Below are 26,832 nucleotides of genomic sequence, written 5' to 3' on the forward strand. Positions count from 1 at the left end.
TAAAAAAACTGAATTAACTTTAACCTATGAACAATAAATAATAGGTTCACTATCCTACCTAAAAGATAAATGTTAACAATGCACGTTAATAGCATTAGTTAGTATTTTTTTAAAGAAGAAGAAATAATGAAAGCATATATTTGTTATTATAGGGCTAATGATCCTTTTTCATGAAATAAATTACTTACATATGTAAAGCTAAGTATATACTATGTTATTTTAATGATTGTAAAACATAAAAAATCTTACTTGAGTTTGGATGAGAATTAAAGTGAGGTGTACATTCGAACGTGTGTTCATTGAAAGATTTAATACACTTTTGTTGTATCTTTTTAGAGACCAGGCTAATGAGCTTGGGCTTAGTATGATTGAGTGTCGCGTAGAATACAGTTTCCGTCACATTTAAAATCCGAATAACGAAATCATCCTTTTCTTCCCCCTCATTTCTCACATCAGTAGATTGTGGGTATCCTAACTTCTTTCTATAGGTGTATGGATACATTTGCCGACGAATCCCTTCTTTAAAAGTATCCGAAGGGGACTCCCATTCCCATAGACGAAAAACAAAGCCCTCTATCGGAGAGTCCCATCTCTCTGTTTCATAGCGAGTGCTCAAGGGTTGAAATGCTACTGCATTTCGCCAGGATTGGCTCCAGAGAATCCGATGCGCAAAACCATCCCATATTTTGACAATTACTCCACACTCTGGGCAATTTGATTTGAGTGGGGAGACATCTAAATGAATTGAATCACGAATGGTTTCTGATGAATCTATACCAATTGACTCGAACTGGTAGAATTCCGAGCCTTGAGGAGTTGTCATGTCTGCTATGGCTTGTGGAAGCTCCTTGTGCATTGTTTTGGCATAGAATTCTTCTAATGACATTTCAAATTGATCCGCTAATTAAAAATAACAATAAGAAAGTTATGTCAACACCAAAATAGTTTGAAGAAAAAAAAAAAAGATGAAAAGGAATCTCCAATTTATATTATATTCGATTTAAAATTCTTAATTTGGTTCTGACATGGTCCCTTTTTAAATAAAATCTAATAGTTTCTAACTTGTTCCTTGTGACGATTAACTTTTACAACTTTAAGTATAATTTCTGAAGTCCCCAAAGGATTAATAAGGATTATTGTAGATAGAAGTTTGAGAAACGTGTTCGTCGTAGAAGACAAATATAATTCAGATACAATTTTGATACTATTCATTCTAGCTTTTTTTTGTATTGAAGGTCCAAATATAGGCAATTATAATTTGCTGATGATATATATATATGAGAAATGGGATTTGAAAGGGATTCAGCATTTTGGACTCTATATCTTTGGGATTTACTTATTTATGGTATAGAATATATTGATTTATCCTTTTGCAGAAATTAACCAAAATGAACCAATTCCAGATGAATGGAGCAATATATCTAGATCTTTTTCGATGAGTACATCTATATATATATCGATACATGGGAGATATAAGATAGTAATTTCCCAAGGGAAAAAAGCAATTTTTCCTCATGGGAGAATAGTAAAATAAACGTTTGGAATATAGCATCTTAGCTACTACATAGATGTATGATATTTATATTTTTTGTTTCTTGAGAAAACCAAACAGTCAAGATAACAAACAGAGAATGATTACATTTTACATGAGTAATAAGTACCCTTTCTTTTTGGTCTTAGCCGATTGTAATACAATTATTTTTATAAATTACTAAAAAGGGGTGTGCGCAAAACAATAATACAAATTTCAACCTACATCTGCGTTACTCACTCACTCGAAATTTTTAAATCATTAGTCATTACTGCTTCTGGTCATTAAAAAAAAGAAAAATAAAGACTCACACACAACAAAAAACAAAGAAAAACAACGTCAAAGTTATTGTTGTTGAACTTGGTTTGAGACCCATATTTACCGGTTCGGTAATAAGTGATTTTTTTAATTAAGCCATTTGGATAAAAAAATTAGTCTTGACTACGGTGTAAACCCATTTTGTTTGTGAAAAATGTCAACATAATAAAAAAATTCCTCCTATTCAAGGTTAATAGAAATACAATACAAGGTTAGACCATAATGTAATCGGGCTTGCTAGAATTTTCCCGCAACCACTCATCTACTATGACATCAATATTAAAAGCGTGGTCGAAGTCAAACATCAGTCGTAGACACGTTATGGTATAACCTTGTTTTCCTATTAACCTTGCTGTGATTTACTTTAGCGGGACCAATTTTTTGTAGGATCAATTTAATCAGAGTTGTATTAGGAAAAAGTTCCAAGCTGAAAATGGACAGAATTAGTTCAGTGTTACAAAAATTATAAAGACTTGGAATTTTTGGACCGAAGCCCAACACTAATAGTAGTTTTGTAACATGATTTACACGAAGGTTGTATGAAAAGTTTCAACGTAAAGATGGCAGCACTCTTAAATAAGAGATACTGGCATCTATTTAGGATCTGTTGACAGTTATTCACCAAAGTTTCTGCTATTTTGGAGGTGTAGTTGTTATTTATCAGTGGTTTGAGTGAGCTGATGTGAGTGTTTTTGTGCCATTGGACAAAATCGAGTATCGAACTGTTGGGGCAGTTTAGGGCAATAACTCTAAGTTTTGAGCCGATTAATTAAAGTAGATCAAACTTGGTTAGACCATTATACACCCGACTCAAAATATACCTTAAATAGTGGACTGCAATGGAATAACTGTTTTTTTTCGGTCAGAAAAGTGATGGTACTATTCACAGAGGCTACAAAGATGGGAGCATTACTGTGAGAATTGTGTAGAGTTACAAGGAGACTTTGCCCAAAAATAAAAAATCATAAAAAAATGTGCTGTAGCTTTGATAGGTCAGACACTTTTCAAACCCCCCCGTATTAATTACATACTTATGCATTATTTTTTTTTTTGCTGATATACTGGCAGCGTGTATGTTTTTTACTCAGACTGCACTAGAATTGCCGAAGTGTCAAATTGGACACCAGTACATTTTGAAAGCCTATTTTTCCTTAGTTATAATCTGAGCTCTCTTATTTATGATTTGTTTTTCTACCCATAGTTTCTAGCCTTATTGCTGGTTCGAACTAACTATAACTATGTTTATTATTGGGATTTTGTTTGGAGTTTTTTTTAAAACATTAATATTTCAGAAAAGTAATCAAATTTCATTTAGAAAAACCTCAGCGAATAAGAAAAATAAAATAATAATAAAAATATTATGGAAGAATAGGAGTGCACGGATTATTTTATTCGCACTCGTTTTTAATATATTTTTATAGCTCTAATAAAATAAAATCATTCTTACGTCCAACTGCAGATGTGCAATCAAATTGAATTGCTAACTTCGAGGTAAGATTAACTGCACCAAGGTCTGTACATTCTTCAATCAAATAAGGGCGTCCCAGGACCTTACCCGTCTTTCCAGAGAGAAGAACTAAATTATTACGAACATGTTGCCGATGGTCCTTGACTCCTGAGGGGAGTGTAACTGCAGCAGCACTCAGTAACTCTGGTATACCATCATTATTCAAATCTGGCAACTTTCGAGGGAGGCTTAGATTTGTTAGGGGTATATGATGTCTCGTATACCAGAGCTCAGCACCTGAAAAAAAAAAGTAAATTATTCTTGCAGTAAATTAAAAGAAGAAATCAATGAAGGAAATAAATTAGTGTTGTATCGACTTGAGTCAAACAGTTAGAGAAGAAAGGAGTAAAAATTAATTAAGTAGCCAAACATCCCTACTACCCATTTGAGAGCGAGTAGATGGCTCGGAGCTTCGCTAAGATAGAAAACTATTACAAAGGGTTAGTTCAAGTCATGAGGAACGTTTTAAAATATTGGAAATTATAAAAAGTTTTTTTTATTATGAATTAGGCCATTCAAAAAATGTTTCTAGTACATATTTTGAATGCCAATAGTTAGTTTAATGGTATTTAACATCATATTGCAATTATCCTTATATATCATTTACTATTTCTCTGATGTTTTAAGCTTTATTTACAAGTATATGATCATTTATTTTTAGATATCTTTGAGATCGTGTAAAACTGCGATATATATTGCTTATTTTGTCTTTTTATGGAAGAAAAAACATTATTATAAATTGGCCTTGATTAGAAAATCACATTGGGACAGTATCAAAACATTCACAAATTTTGATGAGGTTTAGTGAATAGTATAAATTGCTTAAATAAAATAAAAAGTCAACTCAGCTTTTTTAAATTTGAAAATCGACTAACTATTTCGAAAAGTGTCTGACTGTAGTCAAGTCGAACCGTGTCAATAATTGTTTGAGTTGCCACAACTCGATGACACAATTTTGAAAAATAAAATAAAACAATTGAAATAATATATATTTGACAATGACATTTTTTCATTGTTTCGGAACGGGAAGGTCCATGATTTTGTATTTGTGTCCATACCTTTATTACTTGATGGAACTGTAAGACCTGGTTTCAATACAAATTTAGAAAAGGTATGTTTTATATGCATCAATATCGCAGTACCACTACAACAACAATAGTTCAAACCTATTTTTACGCTGTTTATGAATTTCAAAACTGGGCCAAGTTTCTTTGAAAATCTTTATATTTATAATATAGTTTGTGTGTGTCTTTTATGGGTCCCCACGCTGTTGTGCTAAGGAGGCTAAAACTTTGCATGTGTGTCTCTTTTGAACTTGGTCAGGCAAAGACGGGAGGACAGTGGGGGCATATAAAGTGGTGATATTCTTTAACAAAAACACAAAAATTGTTTTTTGGAGCTCAAAGAAACAGGATAGGGGTTTGATTTATAAATTAAAAAGCGACCGGCGTCTCAAGGAATAACTATACGAATAAGTTCATTTCCTAAATTTATTAAGAATCAAAAGAGTTATCAGAAAAAAGAAGAAGTTGTTTATAGTTGTAGTTTTTTTTTTTTAGGTGTCAAGAAATGAATTTCCAATGGAATATTGGATTTGTAGATTTAATAAAGTTTGTAGAAATTTGTCTGCAAATTTGTTTACATATAAATTATAATTTAACTTAAATATCTGTCTTTTTGGAATAATTTTTCAATTTTTTTCTCTTTTTTTTCATCAAACGTCAATTTTCAAAGAGAAATGTATCAAAACGGTACATTTTGTAAATAAAATTATATACATAACTTTACAATATATTATTTTAATTCTCAGACCATTTTATTACATAACTTTTTATAATATTTGCAAAAATGAACCTGTTATCCAGGGCTTATTTTTTCAAATACGTCATTCTCATTAACTTTTTGGTTTTGTAAGTCTGAAAAAAATCTTGTTGGATTTCTGTTCCTTTTTGCAAAACTTTTTTTTACAAAATTAGTGCAAAACAGTTTTTTTACGATTTTCTTCGCAAATTTGGACAAAGCAGCTACTACTACTCACACATTATAAAAAAATAAGTTCTGTTGCCGCGCCCAGTGTGAAGTAAACTCGGTATTTTTTTTATTTGAAATTGACTAACAATTTAAAACGAGTCGATACAACATAAAAATGAATTATTACACGGAGTAGTTACCCAAACTTGCAGGAGCATGATTAATTTACGAAAAACGCGATTTTTATGGAATGAAAAAAATACAGCTCAAAAACTTCTTGATGTTGTAGTTAGTCCGGATGGAGATGTTAAGGGTTTCTTCAGTCTTCCCGGCAATAACACCGGCAAGGAAGAGGTCGCACACGTGTTGTCTTTTTTGTTGTTGCTTTGACATTTTTATACTTAGAGACAGGGGCAAAACTTATATATTTTTATATTTACTGTTGTTCGGTTGTAAAATGGAACCTTTTAATTAAAAATAATGGGAATAATATCTTAATGAAATGCTACTGCAAGTTTTGGGTCCCCATTCTGTATGTTTCAACACTTAGCATTGCTTTCTATATACAAATGTACCTATATATACATAAAATTATTATCTGACTTAGAAAATAAATATTATTTTATCACATTAAATCCGTTTTCAAGCCATTGAATCTCGAAATTGTATTATTCACTTTCTTCCCTTCCTCTCTTTCTTTCTTCCTCTTTTATCAATAAGTAAGGTAAGTAAATAAATATAAATCTTTAAGTGAAAGGCACCTCTTATACCTACATACAAAGTATTAATATATGAAAAGGCTTAAAAGAAGATGAGTAAAAAGAAGTATAAAAAGGTGAATTAAACTAAGTAAGTATGTAGTTAGTAAAACCAAGTAACCATTTAGATACTTTCATGTGTCTCTCTCTATATATATAATATGTTTTTGTACCTATTTACTTCACCTTTTTTTGTATACTTCCATCTCCGCACCACATGTATAATATATTATCAATGAATGAGAATAAATAAGCATTCATTCTGATAATAATAAAATTGCTACGTCTATAAACTTTTTCTTTGTGCAATTTAAATATGTTTAACTCACAAACGAAAACTATGGAGGAACTCATCATAAAATTCAAGTTATTATGTTTATTGCTTCATATCCTAGATACAAATTGTGAGTGATGCATAATTCATGTCCTTTCTGAAAATAACAGAAAATGAACGTGTTCTCCAAATAAAAATTTACATTTTCTAACAAGGAATTTTCATAGAAGTTTAGCTCCCATATGTTTTTCCATTTTTTTCATTCATTTTGATAGTCGAGGTTAAGAATAGATACAAAGGCTAGTCGTCTAGTTCATTAGTTATTATTTCTTATATTTATCAACAAGGAAAAATTATAAAATATCCATAACATATCAGGAGAAACGAGGGAATTAGCAGCGGACCGCAAAATAAAATGTGGAGTTTTATGCTACCAAGGTAACGACGTGATAAAAAAAAAAAATATTATCCACCGATATGGTAAAAATAAGAAACACAAAATTAACGTGGTCACCCTGATAATTTAAAAATGTTTGGGAGAAGAGCAGCTTACGTCTCATGATTTTTCATAAATTAGCTGCAAGAAACAATGAGACGAAGAAAATAAACACAACCTCCACTCCGCATCTAGCAATAGTATAGGTAAGAGTAACCCCAATGTCGATCCTCAATTCTACTCCAAAACAAACAAGAACTTACATAACAAGGTTTTACATTCGATGCATTTTTTAGTGTGCAAAATATATAGTTGATAATCTGTAGGGCTGTATAAAATATGACCTACACATGTGCAAGATTTGTTTCTATTTTGCACTTTGAAGAATGTTTTTATTTTTTAAAGCTGTTATCATTATTTTTTTATTCTTGAAGAGAGAACATATTCTGGACAGTGAGTAATAGTAACGATTGGTTGAGGAATTATAAGTGTAAGTCCTTCTTGGACTCAAATTACAATTGAAAATGGACAATGGAGTATTTCCTGCTTTTGTCCGTGCTAGAGAAGGAGTAGGATAAAGTGTATATTTCCTTGCTTTCATAGCTAATCAATTCAAGCGTCCTCTCAAACATTTTTCTAGTTGTTAGAATATTTGGTCTATTTTTAGTATACCGGGAAATTATTTTCTACAACTCTTGTAAGAGTTGTACATTCAAAGTATTTTAGTGTGCATGATTTTTTTCTAGTTGGTAATCTGGTTTTCCAACTCAAAGATCATTTAACCATAATGTAGTTGTGTGTGCTCACGAAGAACCGAGAGAAACACTTCGGATTTGTTGGAGAGCTATAAGTGTAGGTAAAAAAGAAAATGTCCCTCTGTTTTATGAATAATTGACAACCGCCTCCGATTGGAAGTTCTAGTTATTTGGCAAGGGAATGGGCAGGAAATACTCCGAATTCTTGTTACATTTCTGGAAAAAAAGTTAACAACTGTCTAGTACATAATATACATACTAACATACACTTTATCTTAGTGTGCCAAAGTCACCAAATCTCATATTATACTGTTCATTTTTCCTTTTATAAGAAACATTAGCGTAATAAAGTGGTTGCAGGGATTAAACTTCAGCTATCTACTCGGTCGTAAAATCAATCAATAATAATAATCGGCTTCCTTAGTGTATATATTAGAACATTTGAGTAGTAAAAATATGTTTTAATTCCATGTGATTTTTTTTTTTTTTTTGTATTTGACAATTGGAGCAGTATTTTATTATTTTCCAATGCTCTTATGAATATATTTTGACTCTTGAGGAGTACCCATTTAAGTATGTAAATGTAATAAGTAACCACGTTTGTATGAACCCATAAATGACGTAGAGTAGCACAGATGATTGGTTGGGGAGTTATAAGTCTAAGTTTCTGTTGGACTCGGAATATAATTGAGAATTGGCATCCGAGTATTTCCTGCCTATGCCCTTGCTAAACGAATATATATATATATATAGACTTCTATTTATTATAATTTTATTTTTTGATAGAATATGCATGTCTTTTTTCTTTCTTTAGTAGTTTGAATTTGACTCTTTATAATCTAACTTCTCCTTTTTTTCTTTTGATACGGGTAACATGAACAAAGAAAAACATAATTGGCAATTTTTTTACATCATATATACATATAATATTTAATGTACATATTTTTGTCAATTATAAACTTTGTTTTCAAATTTCTGGATTGATTAGTCATGCCCAAGAATGTTAGCTATAGTATGAAACGTTTCTTTCGTCTTTATTAAAAATCCAAAGAAGTTGCGTTGTTATACAATATAAATAAATATTAGGGTTTAAAGTTAATCCTTCAGTCAAAAGACATCATAATAAAAATCTACATATTTATATTTACACGCAACTATAAAAATCTAAAAAACACACTTCAAAATTTCATTGAAAACGATGATAAAGTTATAAGACTAGAAAAAAAAAAAAAAAAAAATGCACCCTTTGCAAGAATGTTACTAAAAAGCACCATACAAAAACAAAAATTATGAACCAATTTTGCCGCATTTGAACCACCTACATCTTCTTACAATCTTGCGTATGGTTTTTAAAAGGATTGCAGAGTCCCTATCAAGAAAGGAAATGATTTCACCTGGCAACACTGCCATCAGTGTTGCCAAGATTATAAATCTTCATATTGAGCACTCCATACCGAGCGGCAGAGGAAATTAAAATTGTTCTGCCGTCTTTATGATAAATTTCTTCTTAATTAGTTAATTTGTGAGCAATTAGTGATTTCGCATTTGAAAGAGCATAATTTAAGGGCTTACTCGACTATTGGTCGCAGGTCCAAATAATAAAATTGATAGTACAAACTTTTCATTCATGCCTTTCATATTTAAAATAAAAAAAATCCTAATAGATGGGTAATCAGCGAATCCATGAATGGCAGAATTGTACATTTTGAAAATTAGTCTTTTCTGATCCCAACATCAACTATCTGTAAACTGGACAAGAAGATATTGCAAAGCACCACTCAGTATTCGAATTTCCTTTCGGGTCTCTCAAAATCTTTTGATAAATCTTAGGTAAAATTCTTGAGTAAAGTGTCAGTCCTCCTCCCATTTCAGATTTAGGCATTTTTACTGCTTCTATGTAGCTTCGATGAAACAACTTTCCTACACTCGTTTCTTCTTTCTTCATTTCAACTTCTGCTAATCTGGGCAGAGAAGTAGCCTTATACACTACTGATGAAATCAGCAAGTTATTGTAAACATCGATTTTTTTTTTTTTGCAGATTGAAGGATCTCCAATCTCTAATTTTATTTTTTTGATCCATGGCCTTTTATCTCTTTGTATTAATAAACTTTTTTGTTAATGAACGAATAATATTATTGAGTCGATTAGCAAAAGCTAATTCCAATGTCAAATATATCTAGTTGCCTTAAGCTGTGTCGTATTTTTATAATAAAAGAGTCATTACAAAAGGTCTACTTTAAAATCCTAAAACCATATTATCTAGAAGGAGATTGAAAATCTATTTCAATTCGTTTGTGATCGGAAGCTGGCTCAGAGTGATAACACGCCTTTTTTTCATTGATTGAATGGACGTGGAAGTAAGAGCCAAGGCAATCCTTGAAGTTTGCTTGCTTCTTTTCTAGGAAACAGTTTCCTTCCGACTGAAGACATGCGGAAGAACAGTCAAATTAAAAAGAATAAAATCTTTTTTCAAGATTTTAGCATTATGATGGTGCTCACTTGGGATATTTACATTTATATCTTCTAAAATGATAAGAGATAGCAGCTCTTTTTTACATTCATTAATGATTGCTCGAAAGAATGGCAAACACCTCTGATTTGGACCAAGTTTAGACTAAGATTGGGGAGCCGAATCAATAACTTACGCCAATCGCTCATTTGGAGAAATCTTTGGTACTAGGGATATTCTTCGAGACAAATGAACGTACTCCTCTTTCATATCCTTATCCAGTAAAAAAATTGTAATACTTTTCTGGCAAACAGTAAGGGAAATTAACTGTACATGTTGAAGATACAATTGTCGTAACATCTTGCAAACACAAAATATCAGGTTTGAGTGAGAGTAAATTTTTCACCATTTCATGACGAGGTATTTTTCCTCTTCTCGTATTTTTATTAATTATTCTGTGAATTCCATCATTACTCAAAAACTCTCTGGAATTACTACAACAAAAGTAATGATCAATGCAGATTTGCTTTTGTGAATTCATTTTAAAGGTTAGGTACTGTTAGAGCGAAGATCACCGGTTTTTTTTTGTTTAGAGTTTGAGTTTGATGAATAGTCTAGAGTTAAAGATAAATCTATTTTCTTTAAACCTTTCCTTAATTTTTAAGAGTTATGTTGTCATGATATGGTCATTTGATTAGAATCTATCATATTTTAATGGTTTTATTGTGACAATGAAATGTTGTTAGTTCAAGTGCTATTTGCAGAGCCTTTATCTTGCTTTAGTACTGATGGTACACATATATTATTTAAATCTGATAACAGTCCTTAAGTTAGGATTAGGTAATAGTAACAAATAGTGTAAGTTTTTATAATAGTTGTGATCCAATATTATATTGAGAAAACAAAAAAGCTTTCATGGAATATACTCAGAACATGTTCCTTAACAAAACCCAAAATGCTGTAAGAAAAGTAATTCTATAACTTTAAAAGAGATGAAGTTTGAATAAGGTTTCAGATGTAAGTTTAGTGGTCTGTCTAAGATAATTAATGGAATATTAGAATAGGTATGTAATCGAAAAAAAAAACATTTAATGATTAAACTCTTGTTTATTGATGAAATATATTTGATAAATTCCCCTTCCCCCTAAAAACTTCAATATCTTTACTTTTTAATTTAATAAATTATTGACATATCTTAAATAAATATTATTGATACTTATTGAAGGTCTTTTTTATACTAAAATATGTACTCATTTTTTTGGTTAATAATTAAATTAATCTACATGAATGAGTCTAAAAAATTCTGCCCGATCGATATATCTTCATTTAACACTACAATTAACCTGATGGTATGGTGAATAGTAGCGCTCAGCAACTTTTAAGCGTTCACATACTATTTATTAAATACAGTATATAATATTTGGGTCATTTCATCAAAAATTTTCAGTAAGAAACAATGTTGACTAAAATAATATTGATAGTATGTTATTTTTTGTATTTTCCTTATTTTTTAACTTTAAATTTTCAATGTATGGTCTTAGATCTTTTTTAAATTTTAACCATATAAAAATAAAAATTTTAGAATTAAAAAATAAACAAAAATTGTAGAGTGGAAAATTCATAGAGTTACAAAAATGGTGTGATTGATAAAAATCATTATTTTATTTATATATAGAGAAAAAAAAAAAGGTTTCTTCAAAATATCTCTATTGGATGAAAATATAATGGATGTACAAAAAATATAACTGGGTTGATTTTATCTAATAGTAAACATTTTATTATTTTCAATTTTTCAAAACTAAAATTTCAAGGATAGGTTTTGTGTGAATATTTATTCGACAAAGTTGCCTCCGAACTTTTTTGGGCCCAAGGTAGCACTTTATTATCAAAAAAGTCGTTGTAAGTATTTGTATTGAGCCGTTCCTTCCTCTCAACAAAAATGGGATGGCAGACTCCGCAACGCCTAAAACCATGGTTCCGGGTGTATTTTTTGTTCTGAAGACAAATTTCGCTGTAGCTGAGACATTGTTTGGACGTTCGGTTGTGATGTAGCGGCTGTTCTGCTTATGAATGCCTGAACAGTGAAATTTTTTTCATCAGAAAAGAGCCAAACTTTACCTTAATTTTTGATGGCCTCGAGAAAATTTGGAATCTTATGTGCTCTTTCCAACCATCTTTGCTCTTTGTCCTCCTCCGTGATTTTGCACCAATGCCATTCCGGATTTAAAATAATAAAATGAGTACCACTAAAAAAATCAACCCAGTATATAAATAAAATTATGATTTTTATAAATCATAACTTTATTCCTAACTCCTTGAATTTTCCGCCTGTTCATCTTTAAGGCCTCAAAACTCAGAGTTGGATTATGTTACAGATCAAAAGTTTCAACTCGAAGCTATTCTACTATCAATAATACTACATACCAAATTTGAGTCAAATACTCATCCTCGTGAAAATTTATCATGGAATGACCCATATACCTACATATATTTTTATTTAATTGGTCCGATAAAGTTGCATGGAATAACCCTTTCGTCCCATAAGGACAAGATATGGTTTAGTTTTTAAGTTTTATAGCCAGACAACTCTCTATCGTTTTGTAAAGAAACTAATATCAGTAATCAATACTCATGCCCCAAGGGTCGTATCATTTCCTACGTTTTACAGATGAACTAACATTACGTTTCAAACGTTGTAAAGGTTACATAACTTTAAGTAAAATAGAAAAAAGTAATAACTAAGTAAATTTTAATTATGACTCTTTCGCTAATTTGAATAAGTTTAAAATCAATGAACTAAATTCAATGTGCAATAAATCTTTCAACAATTGATATATTTTAAAACCTATTTACATAATGGGTTCGATGTTTTCAAAGGTAAACAAACGTTTTTATAATCTATTTTCTATTTTTGTTTATCAAATTATTTGATAAAAGGATTCACTGATCCAGAAATCTCCTAAGTACGGCATTGTCGAATATGTTGTTTAACTTCTATAAGTAAATTGTACAAGTTACAACCTAAAATTATAATAATTATGTATTTGTCTTGATAATTTACAGTCTACATGTGATTACGATAATGCAATTATTGAATATTCTGTAGAGGTTAGATATGTAAATGATACCATTTTAGACTTCTTTAATAAAAATTAATAAGAGAAAATTACAATTTCTCTCGCACATTATAATGTTCAAATTCCCACAGTTATATTACTCGTAAATCCATAATAAATAAGTCATTTAAATACATAAAAAAAATGAAAGGATTAGTTGATAATTAATCAATATGAATGAGGTTTTAATTCAATAACTAAATAAGAGTAACAAAGGGGGATTACCACATCTATCGTGCGTGTATATGTTTATATATTTCTATACTAACTCTTGTTAGTTGATTATAGGGAATCCTTTTGAGAGCAACTATATAATATATTTAGAATAATGAAAATTTAGTCTAGAATGGGCATATTAAAAAAATGAAACTGAAACTCAACATGGTACCCCTGATAATTTGAAGAATGTTTTAGAGGAGATAAATAATAATGCTCATGACTGTTTCATTAGATCAGCTACAATCAGCTGTGATAAGAGAGGAAGGAGTAAATGATAAAAACTGGGACATTTAATAGAATTACTCCAATGTCGATCCCCAATTCTACTCTGAGTCCAAAAAGGACTTACAATTATCACTCCGCAACAAATCCTCAAGGTTACCCTCCATCATTTATGAGCACAAACGAATGTTAAATCAGGTTTTGAATATAGATAATTGAATCTATTTAAGAAAGAATGTAATTACTCAGGAATGAAATGATAATGACAATTGCTAAGGAAAAGGAAATTCCTTCTTTATGTTACCATTTACAAATTAACGGGCCAGCTACAAAACACAGTGGATTTACATCCATATATAAACACGTATACGTTTTTACCAACGATAGATGTGGTAACCCTCCTTAAGGCGTACAAATTGCAACTTGTACAATCTGCTTATACAAGTTGTAACTTGTACACAACATCTCTGTTTATAACACAAATTTACTTAACCCTTTTTTTAATTAGATACAACCAAAAAATGGAAAATATATATACATTTTTGAAATTGGCAAAAGATCTTTTACTTAATTAAATTATGCAAAGAAAAATAAAAAGTTTTCATTGCAAAGATAATAATAAAAAAATTGTTTTTTGAGCTCTATCATTCTATATTTGAATATATTTGTTATGTAAAAGTTGCAATTACTTCATCTTAAAAAGCTTAATTTGATCATTCCAGAAACCTTCTTAATTAGTTACCGAAAGTTTTTATTGAAGCTATCATTTTATTTCTTTCTATACAAAAATGTTATGCATTATGTACTTACAGGTCACTTTTTGTACTGAACTATTTAGTAAAAGCTGTAACTTGTACATAATTCTATCTTTTTTAAATATGAATAGTATATCAAATATTATGGACTATGATATGGAATGCCCAAAACGTGGAAAAACTTATTTTTTCCGAGTAGAAAAAATAAACAGTTGATGTTATCTCTCTTTTTTGTTCATTCTTTAATAAATCATCGTGGTGTTTCTGAATGATGAATTCTCTGTACTGATAGTATTTTAAAAAAAAAGAAATGAATTATAATATGACAATACATATTTTTAAACATAAATTCACAATATTTCCCTAGATTAATGCTATTTGAAATTCTGTAAGTTCTCCTTTCTATATCAGTAATACATTTTCTCCCTAAAAAATCATATAAATACCAGAAGTCTTGCTTTTTTCTTCCCCTCCCACTCAACGAAAGCCACATCTCTCCATTTAAACAGATTAAATAAAATATTTTTGGATTTATTCGGCTCTAAGGCGTCTAATTTTATCATCCAAGTTAATAATTTTTTCATACCAATTTTCAGCACTAATAAACATATGTTATATAAAAGTTCTATCAGAAAAAAATAGATTAATAATTTTAAATGAGGAAGTGTGAGTTTTTGGAATGAGGGGAATACAATCATTGAATATTGCTTAGATATTAGATTAATTAATGTTGTAATTGTTAAATAATAGATATTCTGTGGCACATTAAATCACATTTGCTAAATAAATTGATTCCCAGTAAAACTCATACCCAGACATTTAATTCCTATTTTGAAAAGGGATATTTCGTGACGCTATATGGCTTATGCATACAAACTAGTTAATTGTTTTGTGTAAAGCTGCTCATGAAGGGGTCCAAGAACTTGGTTATTGCTTACGTAGTTCTGAATTGTGAGAAAAGAAAAGAAAGTGAAAAAGGGATTATAATAGGAAGGATTAGTGATAGATAGTGTTGTGCCAGTCCTTATTTTTTTGGTACAATTCAGTCCAGTCATAGGACTGTTATTACTTCAACTGGTAAAAGAGAGAAGAAATAAAGTTAAGTGAAGCCATCAAGGACCAAACTTGATAAGCTTTTAGGACTGATATATGGGACTGAACTTGACTGGACAGAAACTAAATTGGAGAAGACTGAATAGGGATGGACACAACAAAAGTGATAGAGGATATTCAATACTAAAGAAAAGCAATCATGGGAATTACTTCTATCTCCCTATCTCTATCTCGTAATACTCACAGATTCCATTTCCTACTCACTATTAAAAATTTATGATCACGTTATTTATAAACCATAAACTCCATAAATTATATCCGTCTCCCATCCATCATTAGTCAACTTCAGCGCCGACTCCCCAGCCCTTCATGTACAGCATTACACAAAAATTTCTAATTCGCTCAGGAACCGAAACCGTTTGACGTTTTCAAAATGGGTAGGAAATGTCCTGGGGATGACTTTTGTAGGAAATAAATTTACTGGGAATGAAATGCCAACAAATGAATTGACAAGGAATCTAATTATCGTTCACGTAAATAATATCATAAGCAAATATTCTTTAGACAGTCAATATATGGATGGTGTAATTTTGGACTATTTTGATGAAGGTTACTCATTGATATGTATTATGTGGTACATGAGGATAATGCAAAATTATTAATAATCAAATAAATATTTGGATGTAAATCACTAAGTTATAACAACTATTAAAGTAAATATCAAATACTAACCGTTAACAGGATTAATTGCAGCAAATATCCCAGAATCTCCTGTAACTATACAATCCTTGATGCCGTCTCCATTCACATCAATCAAATGACATCCATGCTTGTGTATTATCGAAGAAATACTCCTTTTCCAAAGGATTTGTCCAGATTCAGGATCAAAACCAATCATTCCATATGAAGAAGTGTTTTCCGAGTAACCACTCACCACAACAGATGAACTTATGACTTCCAATCCACTTATTAGAACTGTAATATATGATAAGTTAATTATAATAGGATTGATGTGTGTTTCTTTTTGTTTATAGATTCGTATGTGTAGGTTTTTATATACATTTATATTTTATTACCACTGTTGGCTTAGGAGATTGTACTAAGTCTTCAATTTAATTTGATTGATGGACAATACGGGGTATATACATATTCTATAAACATAGGGTGTCTATCCATATGTATGGAGCATTAAATTATAAACATTTATCAGTCTTACTTCGCAATAGTGCTGTTCGGAATACAATGTAAAACTGTACCATACTAACTTGGTATTAGAACCGGTACTTGCTGCTACATTAAGTCATAAAACATTGGAACACCAATGACGTAACCCTTCAAATTTCTTATTCATCCACCACTACCCCAAACAATATTGTCCTCTATAACACAAATAAGACTAAAAACTGTTACAGTAAAATTTTAAGAGTTTTCATATTTCTGAACTAGCTCTCGCCACTTTCCCACTCCAAAAGCTCTGCAATTACCTCGCTAGGCATTGGTAGAGTTTGAAATTTGGACTGTATTAATTTACAGAGTGGGAGTGCAAAACTTTTATACTAAGTTACGATAAAAGTAATATTTATTAATTCAAGATAAGACAACTCAAAAACAAATTTATAATATTTTAAAATACTATATTTAGTTGTATTTATCAATATGTCCTTCTTCACATCCAATAACAGCCTAAACGCGCCAGCGAACGGATTGACAGCTTTTAACAAGGAAATCCGTGTTCATAGCGTACCACACAGTCATAATGGCAGATAAAAGCGAATTCAAATTTGGATGACAGGTGTGGGAGACATTCTTTTTCATGATACCTGTGACTGCAAAGTTCCAGGGGTTGAGGTTAGAGGTGGAAGAGAGTCACATAGAGGCAGACCAGAAGTCAGGCATATTGTTGATGCAGAAGTTTGGTAATTTTTGTCTGTATGGAGTTGGAATAAACTTCTTGATGTTATATGTAATCCGGATGAAGATACCAACTGTCTTTTTAGTCTTATTAGCCAATATTGGTTGCCTTTTTGTTGTTGCTTCGAAATTATTTACAACTCAGAGACATTGGATAAGAACAACACCTTTTGTTTTCTTCAGCTATCGTTTGCTTACGCAATAAAAATAGCGAGGATAAAATCGTAATGAAATGCTACCCCAACCCTGTACATACTTAGTATATAAAATATACATGATTTTATAATAAATATTAAGGGGAAAAGGAGGGGACTGGGCCCTCGGTACTCATGAAAACTCTGCCTATATCTATAAGTACATGAAATATTGGTATCATGAAAAGGCTACTCCTTAAATAATGTTAGCATTAGTTCTAAAAAAAACCATTAGGTGATCTCATCATGTCAATTTCAATTTAGAATGAATGTTATAAGGCAGGAAAACAAATCATGTTCACTTCTAGTAGTACTTGATGAATTTATAATAATGTTTAAATAAAAATCTGGGGTTTTTTTTATTTTTGAGTATTTTTATACCTTAGATAGGTTTAAGACAACTTTTAAATATCAAAAAAAAAAAAAAATCTACAAACTAACTTAAAATTATTTGATCATTTGCAAAAATTCTATGTTATTTTCAAATATTTACTTATATTTTGTACACAATTATTCAATCCTGTGCAAATATGTAAAAGACTCCATGTTGAATATTGATTATTTTTTTTAGCTAAAAAATTTGTGTAAACCTTTCAAAAAGATATATATATATATCGATGTATTGTGATGACAATAAGAGAAAAATTAAGTTTAAAGCCATTGCGCGACCACTAATTGTTAAAAATTTTAACTTGTTAATTCATACACCAATCAAATATAGGAAAATGAACTAATAAGGGGATAAGGGTTTCAAAAAGTTATAGGTTTAATGTTCACTACGTTATGATTGACACCCTAATGTAAGTAACCAAATAATTTCTGAGGAATTATGTATTTTTCCCCAAATTTAAAAAAGACTTTGCTTCTAAAGAAAGTTAAATAATGAGAAAATACATACATACAAATGAACTAACATTAGTTTCCCCTATATTATACTTATATGCACATAGCTTTAATTTGGTTTATATTAAAGTTGGCTTTAGTTAAATTACATTCATGGATGTTTTAATAAATGTTAAAAGCCTTTACAAGGTTATATTAATAAATGTACTATTTTGTTATCTAAACTTTCATTAAGTTGATTGTAATTCAAAGGAGTTTAAAGGGCATCATGTATAATAAAGGGCCAAAAAGTGAATTAAAGTTGTATGTATATATGTATAATTATTTCGATCTAGAGCGTTTGCTTACAAAAATATAATGTACCCAAATAGCAAATCACATTCATTAGTGTTGGACTTAAGTATGACACCGTTATAATTTTTAGTGGACGAACTAATTATGTCCTCTTAGGAAGTTTGTTCCGGACAGATCTTATTAAAAAATCGATATTACAAAAAAAAAATCATTTAAATCTGTCACTCTTAAAATTCGGTGTATTTAGTGGGTACCCAAAACTCGGAGTAACATTTAATCATGGTTTTATCCCCGGTATTTTCAATTACAATAGTTCATTACGTAGCCAAATGATGGTTGAATCATAAATATTTTTTTTGTATTTATTCCATATATCTAATTCTAAAAATGTCTGAGCAACAACGAAAAAAGCGATGTCATCCATGCCGCTGTTACTGCCAAGAAGGCTGTAGAGACAGTTGGTATCTCATCCGGACTGCAAACAACATCAAGAAGTCAATTACGACCCATTAAGACAAGAGCAATTATTTTTTTTGCATTAACGATATGGCTGACTTCTGGCCTGCCTCCAAGTGGCCCTTCTTTAGCCCTGACCTCAACCCCGTGGACTTTGCAGTTTATGGCGCCTTTGAGAATAATTTCTGTCACACTTCTCATACAAATTTGGATTCTCTCCGAGATGTCATCATGACATTGTGGTATCCCATGGACAATATCTTTGTCAGCGTGTCGAGTTTGTTACTAATTGTGGATTAATATATTGAATTAAAATAGAACTAAAAATAGTTTTTAAATATTTTAAGAATCGGTTTTTAGCTGTTTTTTATTGATGCCATACAAATCACATATTTCGTAATGAAGTCATGCTACTGGAAGTTTTGGATAATCACTTTGTACACCAATTCTATACATGAAGTGTTGAAGATATCAAGTGTGTTCCAAAATTATGAATATCAACAATCAATTATTTAAACTAATAGGGTCTAACTCTATCAAAACTGGTCTTGAAGTAAAGTAGGATCTACAAAATTTATCAGTATGGATTCATTTCTTTCGTCATTTTCTTAGAAAACAAATTTGAAAGAATAAAATAAAATCTTTTAAAAAAGATAAATAATTTTTCTTAAAGTGTGGCGTTATTTTTTAGAATCAAAAATTTTGCCCTATGGTTTTAATTAGTGATGGGACGATTTAAAAAAAAAAAAAAATCTGATATCAATTCCGATGCGATTCTTGTAAAAATTCCTGATGCCGATTCTAATTCTTAAATATTTAAATAATCTTAATATGGAAATAATGTTTCCATTAAATAAAGGAAGGCAGTGATTTCTTTGTCCGGTGAGCTTTTCAATTGGCGAGTAATCCCAAAGCAAAGGATTTTTTTTTCCTAAAAACGAGCTTTCCTAGATCGCTTTACAAAACTTATTCACCTAAATAGACAATATTTACACCTACTGCAACCTTAAAAACCTTAGAATTGTAATAATAATTACGAGAACTGGTAATAAATAATTACAAATAACAATCGAAATTGCAAATTAAACATTATTTTCTAAGGCCGATTCAAGAAAAAACACCCTATTCCTCCATTCCAATTATTCGTTCCATCACTAGTTTTAATTTACGTTCACTGTTTGAATTTCGGACTTGCCCAAAATATCATTCTAAATCGGTCTACAAAAATATCAGTAATAAAAAATAAGTATAAAATTTTTAAGGGTATATATATTGAAAAAAACAAAAGCTTTTTTTTTATTATGCATATATAGATTGTGATGAACATGGGTTTTGAATACTATTATAGTTTTCTAGTAAATTTGCCTTTTAAAAATGTGTATTTTAATTACGAGTTTTTTCCCTTCTTTTCAGGCTGGCTTTATAGAAATAAATGATTGAAAAATGCTGTTCCAGTGTTGAAACTCGGTGGAAGATAATTATTTTTTCGGTTTGGGTTTAAATTGTATTTTATAGACTTATTGTAGTCAGGGATTGGATTGAACCTTTATTAAGAGTATTATTATAATCGTTCAATTGTTTATTATTAAATTAAAGCAATTTCATTTCTGGAATTTATTTTTTACCATGTTCATCAAAAATGTTAGAAAATGATGTTAGTTAACATTGGCTTAAAAAAAACGATATTAATTTGGAATTAATCACTTCTACTCAATACTATTTGTATAAATGATAAATTGGTTGTATCAAACCTAATACTAATTTTTATAATATACAGTCCATTTTTTTACAAATATTAAAGGAAAATTCCTCAACTTAAAAACTGGGTTACATAAACAGTAAAACTTCGCATAAATATCTTTCATCTTCATTCTTAATTAACAGGGTGTTACTTTCATTTAATAGCCAACAAGATGTAATAAAAGAAATATAATTTCTCCTTAAATAATCATCTGAATTAAAAACTAAATCAAAGTTGATTATATTAAATTATGTCGTTTGGAAATTTTCGCCTTTAGAGTCAATAACAGCCTCAACTCTACCTCAGAAACAGAACAAGTCGTGATGACAGTCTCTTTTGGGAGATTTTGGAATTCCTATGGGATTCTGGACATCATTATTCGGACTTTGAATTGCAGGAGGATGTGTTGGTGTGTCGCTCAACTGCACTTTATACTAATAAGTCTATAGAGGTGAGGTTCGGTAAGCTTGGATGCCAAACACTTGATCCAACAAGATAAAAAAATTATGATCACTAGGCCATACCAACACTTTCTCTGTAGTTTTCCATTGAGAATAGTGTTGTTGTCAAATGTATACTCTTTTTTCCCCAGGATTGTGGAATAAATACTGCTTTGATGAGCGCCATTTTTTTAATTGTCCCCTAAACCTTTTGGCTAGCCACCGATAGAACAAACAATGCCCTACCTGTGTATATAAAGCTTTTGTAAGCCCTCAAGGTTCGTTGTTTAACAAAGTATAAACTCTGTAAATTAAATTATTTATGATTTTTACAAACATTGGGCGATTAAACCTCCAAGATGGACGAAATAGATGGATTATAACTTAACTTATTAAAATCTATGCATGATGCTATCATTAAGCACAATTATTTATTGGGGAAGGCTTTTGTTTTTAATTTAGACGCGTCAATGAGAGTTAGGATGACACGTCAAAATTTTGGTGCCTTAAAAAATACATATTGTAAGTATCACTTTCAACAGATAGTAATAATGTATTTATTATTTTCGAGGAAAGGACTCTAAAGTTCAAATTGATGAGAGTATTAATCAAATAACAAAAGTCAACCCTTAAAAAAATGTTAATAAGTCCAAGCTTAACAATACGCGTAATTATTTTCAATTTTTAGTTTGAACAAAGTTCTATTAGAAAGTGAAATTTTAAAACTGCTAAAAAACAAAAATGTGCTATTGAACAAATCATTCCTGAAGGTTAAAATTTATCTTGATTTTTTAAACGTTATTAACTTTTATGTGTTTTATGTACATACTTCACGTAAAATTTATTAACATCTGTATATTAATAAAGTTCTATTTTCTGCTCTATTTTAAATTTAAATGAGCGCTAAAATGCTTTTAATATCAGCATCAGTAATAATGTTGATAAACTAATCAATATTAATATCTTTATTTTTACATTCCTTGTATATAACGAGTAAGTGGAGTACTTTTCGTTAATGAATGGAAGTCAATGAAAGAAAACCTGATACTCGAAATAGAAGATCTGTTAGTCAGGTTCTCCCGAAATCCAAACCATTTTGGTCAAGCTTACTACAAAGAATTCCTTGAGTTGTTAATAGAAAAAATGTTACTTCTCGAACTTTTAAAAATGTTCAAGTTTAATTAAAATGGTAATTTTGATTATAACTTATTGTAAGTTAAATATAATTAATAGTTTTTTCAATGCAAAACTATTGCAGGTTATCAACATATATAGTTTTTTAAGTGTATACTAAAGATGATTTCAACCTTTTTTACATCCCTAGACATAGTTATTATTCCTAATTAAACATGGTAACAAGATGACTATATTTGCAGGGCCACGCTCAATTACAATTTCCCAGGAAATGATAAACACTAACACTTAACATTGTTAAAAGTTCTAAATATATTAAGTAAACATGTTAAACTGTGTCACACTTATTTAATATATCAAATCAACATTTTTATTCATTTTTAACCTTTTTAAAAGTATTCAATCTCAAATTTCTATTGAATTGACGTCATTTCGAAGAATTAAAGTTTTTATGTGCATATAGATACTTAGGTATAAAATGCTGTATATTCTGTGTTTTGTTTGAATAATATTTGTATGTATAATGTACATATTTTAAATATGGAATATTTAACCTAAAAAAATACCTATAATACTATAAGGAAATACCATCATGAGATGGATTTGAAATTTTAATACAATCATAAAATATGTGTTTATTATTTTTAGAAAATTTATTAATTTGAGAAGAGCAATTCAACTCTTGGATTGAATTTATGTATGCATAGCATTTTTTCAAATGTCAGAATAGATATTTATCTACATTAATAAAGCAAAGTTTGTATATCCGTCTGTATGTATGAATATATGAAAAACAGTCACAAGGTGCACTGTATATAGTGCTCTCTTATGTATATGATCAGCTTATTTAGATCTAAAATACATCATTGTTGCTTTATAAATAAAATATTGCAGACATTTTTGGATGTAGCATCAAGTATGTGTACAGGTTGCACTGTGAATTGTGCACCCTGATATATATTATTTTCATTTTGTTAATCTAAGAAATAACAATTTAGTCGTATTATTGAAACATTGCGGGCGTGTGCATATAGCACTGCTTTTTTATGTATTTTTTGTTATTACTCTCTTATATGTATTATTATTAAGATATGAGTCAGTTGCATTTTCAGTACAAGTTAAGATTTGAATAAAATATAAACGGATATATGTAAACATGAACTAACTCTCGCAGGAGTTTTGTATTAAGCATACAGTGAGGTTAGTTGGTTTTTGTTAGTGAGAGCTCTAGAGAACAAAGTACAAATCAGTGATCCCATAATAATATTTTTTTCTCAAACGATTACTATTATTCTTTCGTTTTTGAGGGCAGAACACGTCATATAAATGGATATATAAGTATTGAGTAGTTAAGCGTGAGTGTGTTCATGAAAAACGGAGAGAGTTTTGAGAAGTTAGTTTCTATACTATTGAAGCAAAATTTGCCTTTAAGCCGATGCCTAATTATTCAGCGCAATACCAGATACTACTGTTAGTATTTTAACAGTTTTATAAGGAAAATATCCATATTATATCCACTCTTGTAAAAAACATTATATTTTTTTTTGTCGAAATCGTTTCTAATAGTTTTGAATGTATATATTTCACCATTTTTAGAGTTTAAAGAAAATATATTTCATATCCAATTTTCCATTATACTAGTGCCTCAAAAAAAAAAAACACTTTATACTGTAATAAGTCGACAACAAGTCGAAATTTGATAAATATTACTAAATAATTCAATAGTATTAATACGAAATATTTTTATAAATAAAATTTGTAGTAATTAATTTTTGGAAACAGTCGTTTAAATGTTTAAAATTTTGCCATTGTTACGAAATTTTAGATGGAATAAGATAAAATATTTTTTTTCCAGTTTTTAGTCGAATACACGGTCTAACGGAGGATATAAGTTATGCCATTTACTCTTTATTCTATTTAAAAAAAAAAAAAAAAAAAAAAAAACTTATTCAATTTTAAGATTTAAAAGATTCTAACCAAAAACTCCAAATCTCGATTAAATAAAAAAACACTATTTTATTCCTACAAATAAACTAAGATTAAGATTTCAAAATTCGAAAATTATTACTGCACATTAACCGCAAAGGTGTTAAAGGGTTAAGTAACAGATTTTTTTGGCCATCTAGTTTAAAATTTGGTAGGATTGAAAAATAACATTATGATTGTTCAGATTTTGAATGTATTTACAAATTTCCTTTTCTAGTTTCTAAACTGACAAATATACTTCTTTATTTTTTTTAATGTATATTTCACCTTTATAAATAAATCTACTTCTAATATTTCATAATTTACTAAAATATAATTTCCAATTGTTATTAAGTAAATTAATTAAAATATCTTTTTGAAAGAAATAGTTTACATAAATTTATTCGTAATTGGGTACACAATTAAATACTAAATATTAAAAATAATAATATACATAAGAGTCAACTTATGGCTACATAAAACTAACATATAGCTGTAAAAATGTTGTGCAAACATGCTAACTCATAGTTGTTATTATTTTCCTCTTTATTGAAATATATAGCTCACTATATACCAATGAAATTCTTACTGGTTTATCCTCCATGGTTTGTAAGACAAAATATATCACTTACCAAGATCATCAAATGTAATGACCCATTCATTCCTTGAAGTAAATGATTGTGTATAAGGGTAGTCAGCTGATGAAGAGGATGTGGAATAGACGGATGAACAAGAGTAGCAGGGTAGATGCCAGGCGAGAACTCCAATAATTAGTGTTGTAAATCCTATGAGGGAAGCTAAGAGAGTGAATCGCAGGATACCGGACGGAAAATTATAATTCATGTCCGAACAATCCAAGTTTTTGCTTGGATTTTTGACTTGAATAATAGTTAACGGATTTTTATAGCGATTTGAGAGGTTTCCGTCGATTTCATCATAGGCTGCTGTAATAAAATAATAAGGAAAAAATTAATTATTTCCAGTAAATGATTTATTGATTAAATTGCTAATAATATATTATTACTAGTATGAACATATTAAGAGTTTTTTCTACCGTTTTCAGGGAATTTTTGGGTGTTTCAAATTTAAGAAGAAAATCTGGGGAACAATTGAGTATTTAGAATATAATATCGATTTTTGAAACAATATGAGATGTGATATTTTAGATGTTTAATATTAAAAAAAGGGTTAATTGGATTTTAGTGATTCTTCAGTCAACTTTCAGCCCACAGGTACTATTGTGTATTTTACCCACCCAGTACAATTAAACATTAGCTTTGAATTACTTAAAATATAAGTTTTTTACTGTTGTGGGTAGGATATGGTTATTTAATTTCTAAACAAAGCGGCAACTGAGGACTCTTAAAAATCCAAGCTGAGCACTATATGTGAAAATGACAATTGAAAAACTATTTAATACTATCCTAAAATGTAGTTCAGTATATAGACTGTGACAAATTATTAACACTATGATTCATGATAACATCTCAGGTTGGAAGTTTGGAGGAAATTTTATTAAATTTCATCATTCACTCTCTGCAAGATACTTAATTGTCTTGTATACGATTTTTTTAAGTTCAACTTTTTTTGATAGAGATAGTCTTTGTTACGGCTGTTGCAGGAAATCCGCTTTTTCTGGAGAAATAGCACAAACTAAACCCCTTTTTTTTGACGAGGACGAATGATATGAAACAAAGGATCTTGGTTTATTTATTAATTATTTTATTTTTCAGAATATTATAGCGGACGTCACTTATTAACGAACGAACAAAACTGAACAAAAGAACAGGAAATAAACTATAGATAAAAAGAAGTAATGCCAAAGCAAGGGGGTCAGATGAAGTTACTGGCGGACCAGCAGCAACACTCCCGCGGCATTGAGAAATCAATTTATCAAAATAGTTACAATTAATAATAATCATAATGTATAATCAATATATGAAGAAAGATCGAAATACAAAAACAAATAAACATCCATCTAATTCCATTGAAAGAAATAATAATTAATCGCAAAAATTTTCAAATAAATGTATACGCTGCACTGGTTGATAAATTGTTTTTCCATTAGCAGTTCTTAATTTCAAGGTACGAACCTTTCCATCACGACCTCTAATTTTCTGTCACTCGAGCCATGGGCCAGTCCTTACGAAGTATGTTGTCTTCGGAAATGAGCAAAACATCGTTAACATCAACTTCATCCATGCAATGTTTCCATTTTCCACGAATCTGTAGTCTTTGCAAATATTCATCGGACCATCTTTTCCGGAAATAATCCGGAAGACAATTCAAATATTTGTAGCTAACCTTTAAATCTATGTCGCTTTCTTTGAAATTAGGAAACACTCCAAGCGGTCTATTGAAACATAGATGAGAAGACCTTATCGGTTCCAAATCTTGAGAATCTGAGCTTAAAAAGGTAAGCGGACGTTTATTTATGGATGCTCCTATATCTGTTAATACAGTATACATTTCATCGAATGAGAGCTCTT

At 29.9% G+C, this 26,832-nt stretch overlaps 1 protein-coding gene across 2 annotated transcripts in view; it reads right to left on the minus strand.

The window, feature by feature from the left end:
* LOC121120505 (uncharacterized) overlaps nucleotides 1-26,832 on the minus strand; it is a 154,124-nt gene that overhangs the window by 3,721 nt on the left and 123,571 nt on the right. For both annotated transcript variants that reach the window (XM_040715394.2, XM_071889215.1), the window contains 4 exons: nucleotides 24,976-25,287; nucleotides 16,098-16,340; nucleotides 3,297-3,593; nucleotides 250-900 (listed from right to left, as the gene is read on the minus strand). In XM_040715394.2, the coding sequence (XP_040571328.1) occupies nucleotides 250-900; nucleotides 3,297-3,593; nucleotides 16,098-16,340; nucleotides 24,976-25,287 (1,503 nt within the window). The remainder of the gene's footprint in view (nucleotides 1-249; nucleotides 901-3,296; nucleotides 3,594-16,097; nucleotides 16,341-24,975; nucleotides 25,288-26,832) is intronic.

The sequence above is a fragment of the Lepeophtheirus salmonis genome, chromosome 6 (assembly GCF_016086655.4).
Source record: "Lepeophtheirus salmonis chromosome 6, UVic_Lsal_1.4, whole genome shotgun sequence".
NCBI lineage: Eukaryota > Metazoa > Arthropoda > Copepoda > Siphonostomatoida > Caligidae > Lepeophtheirus > Lepeophtheirus salmonis.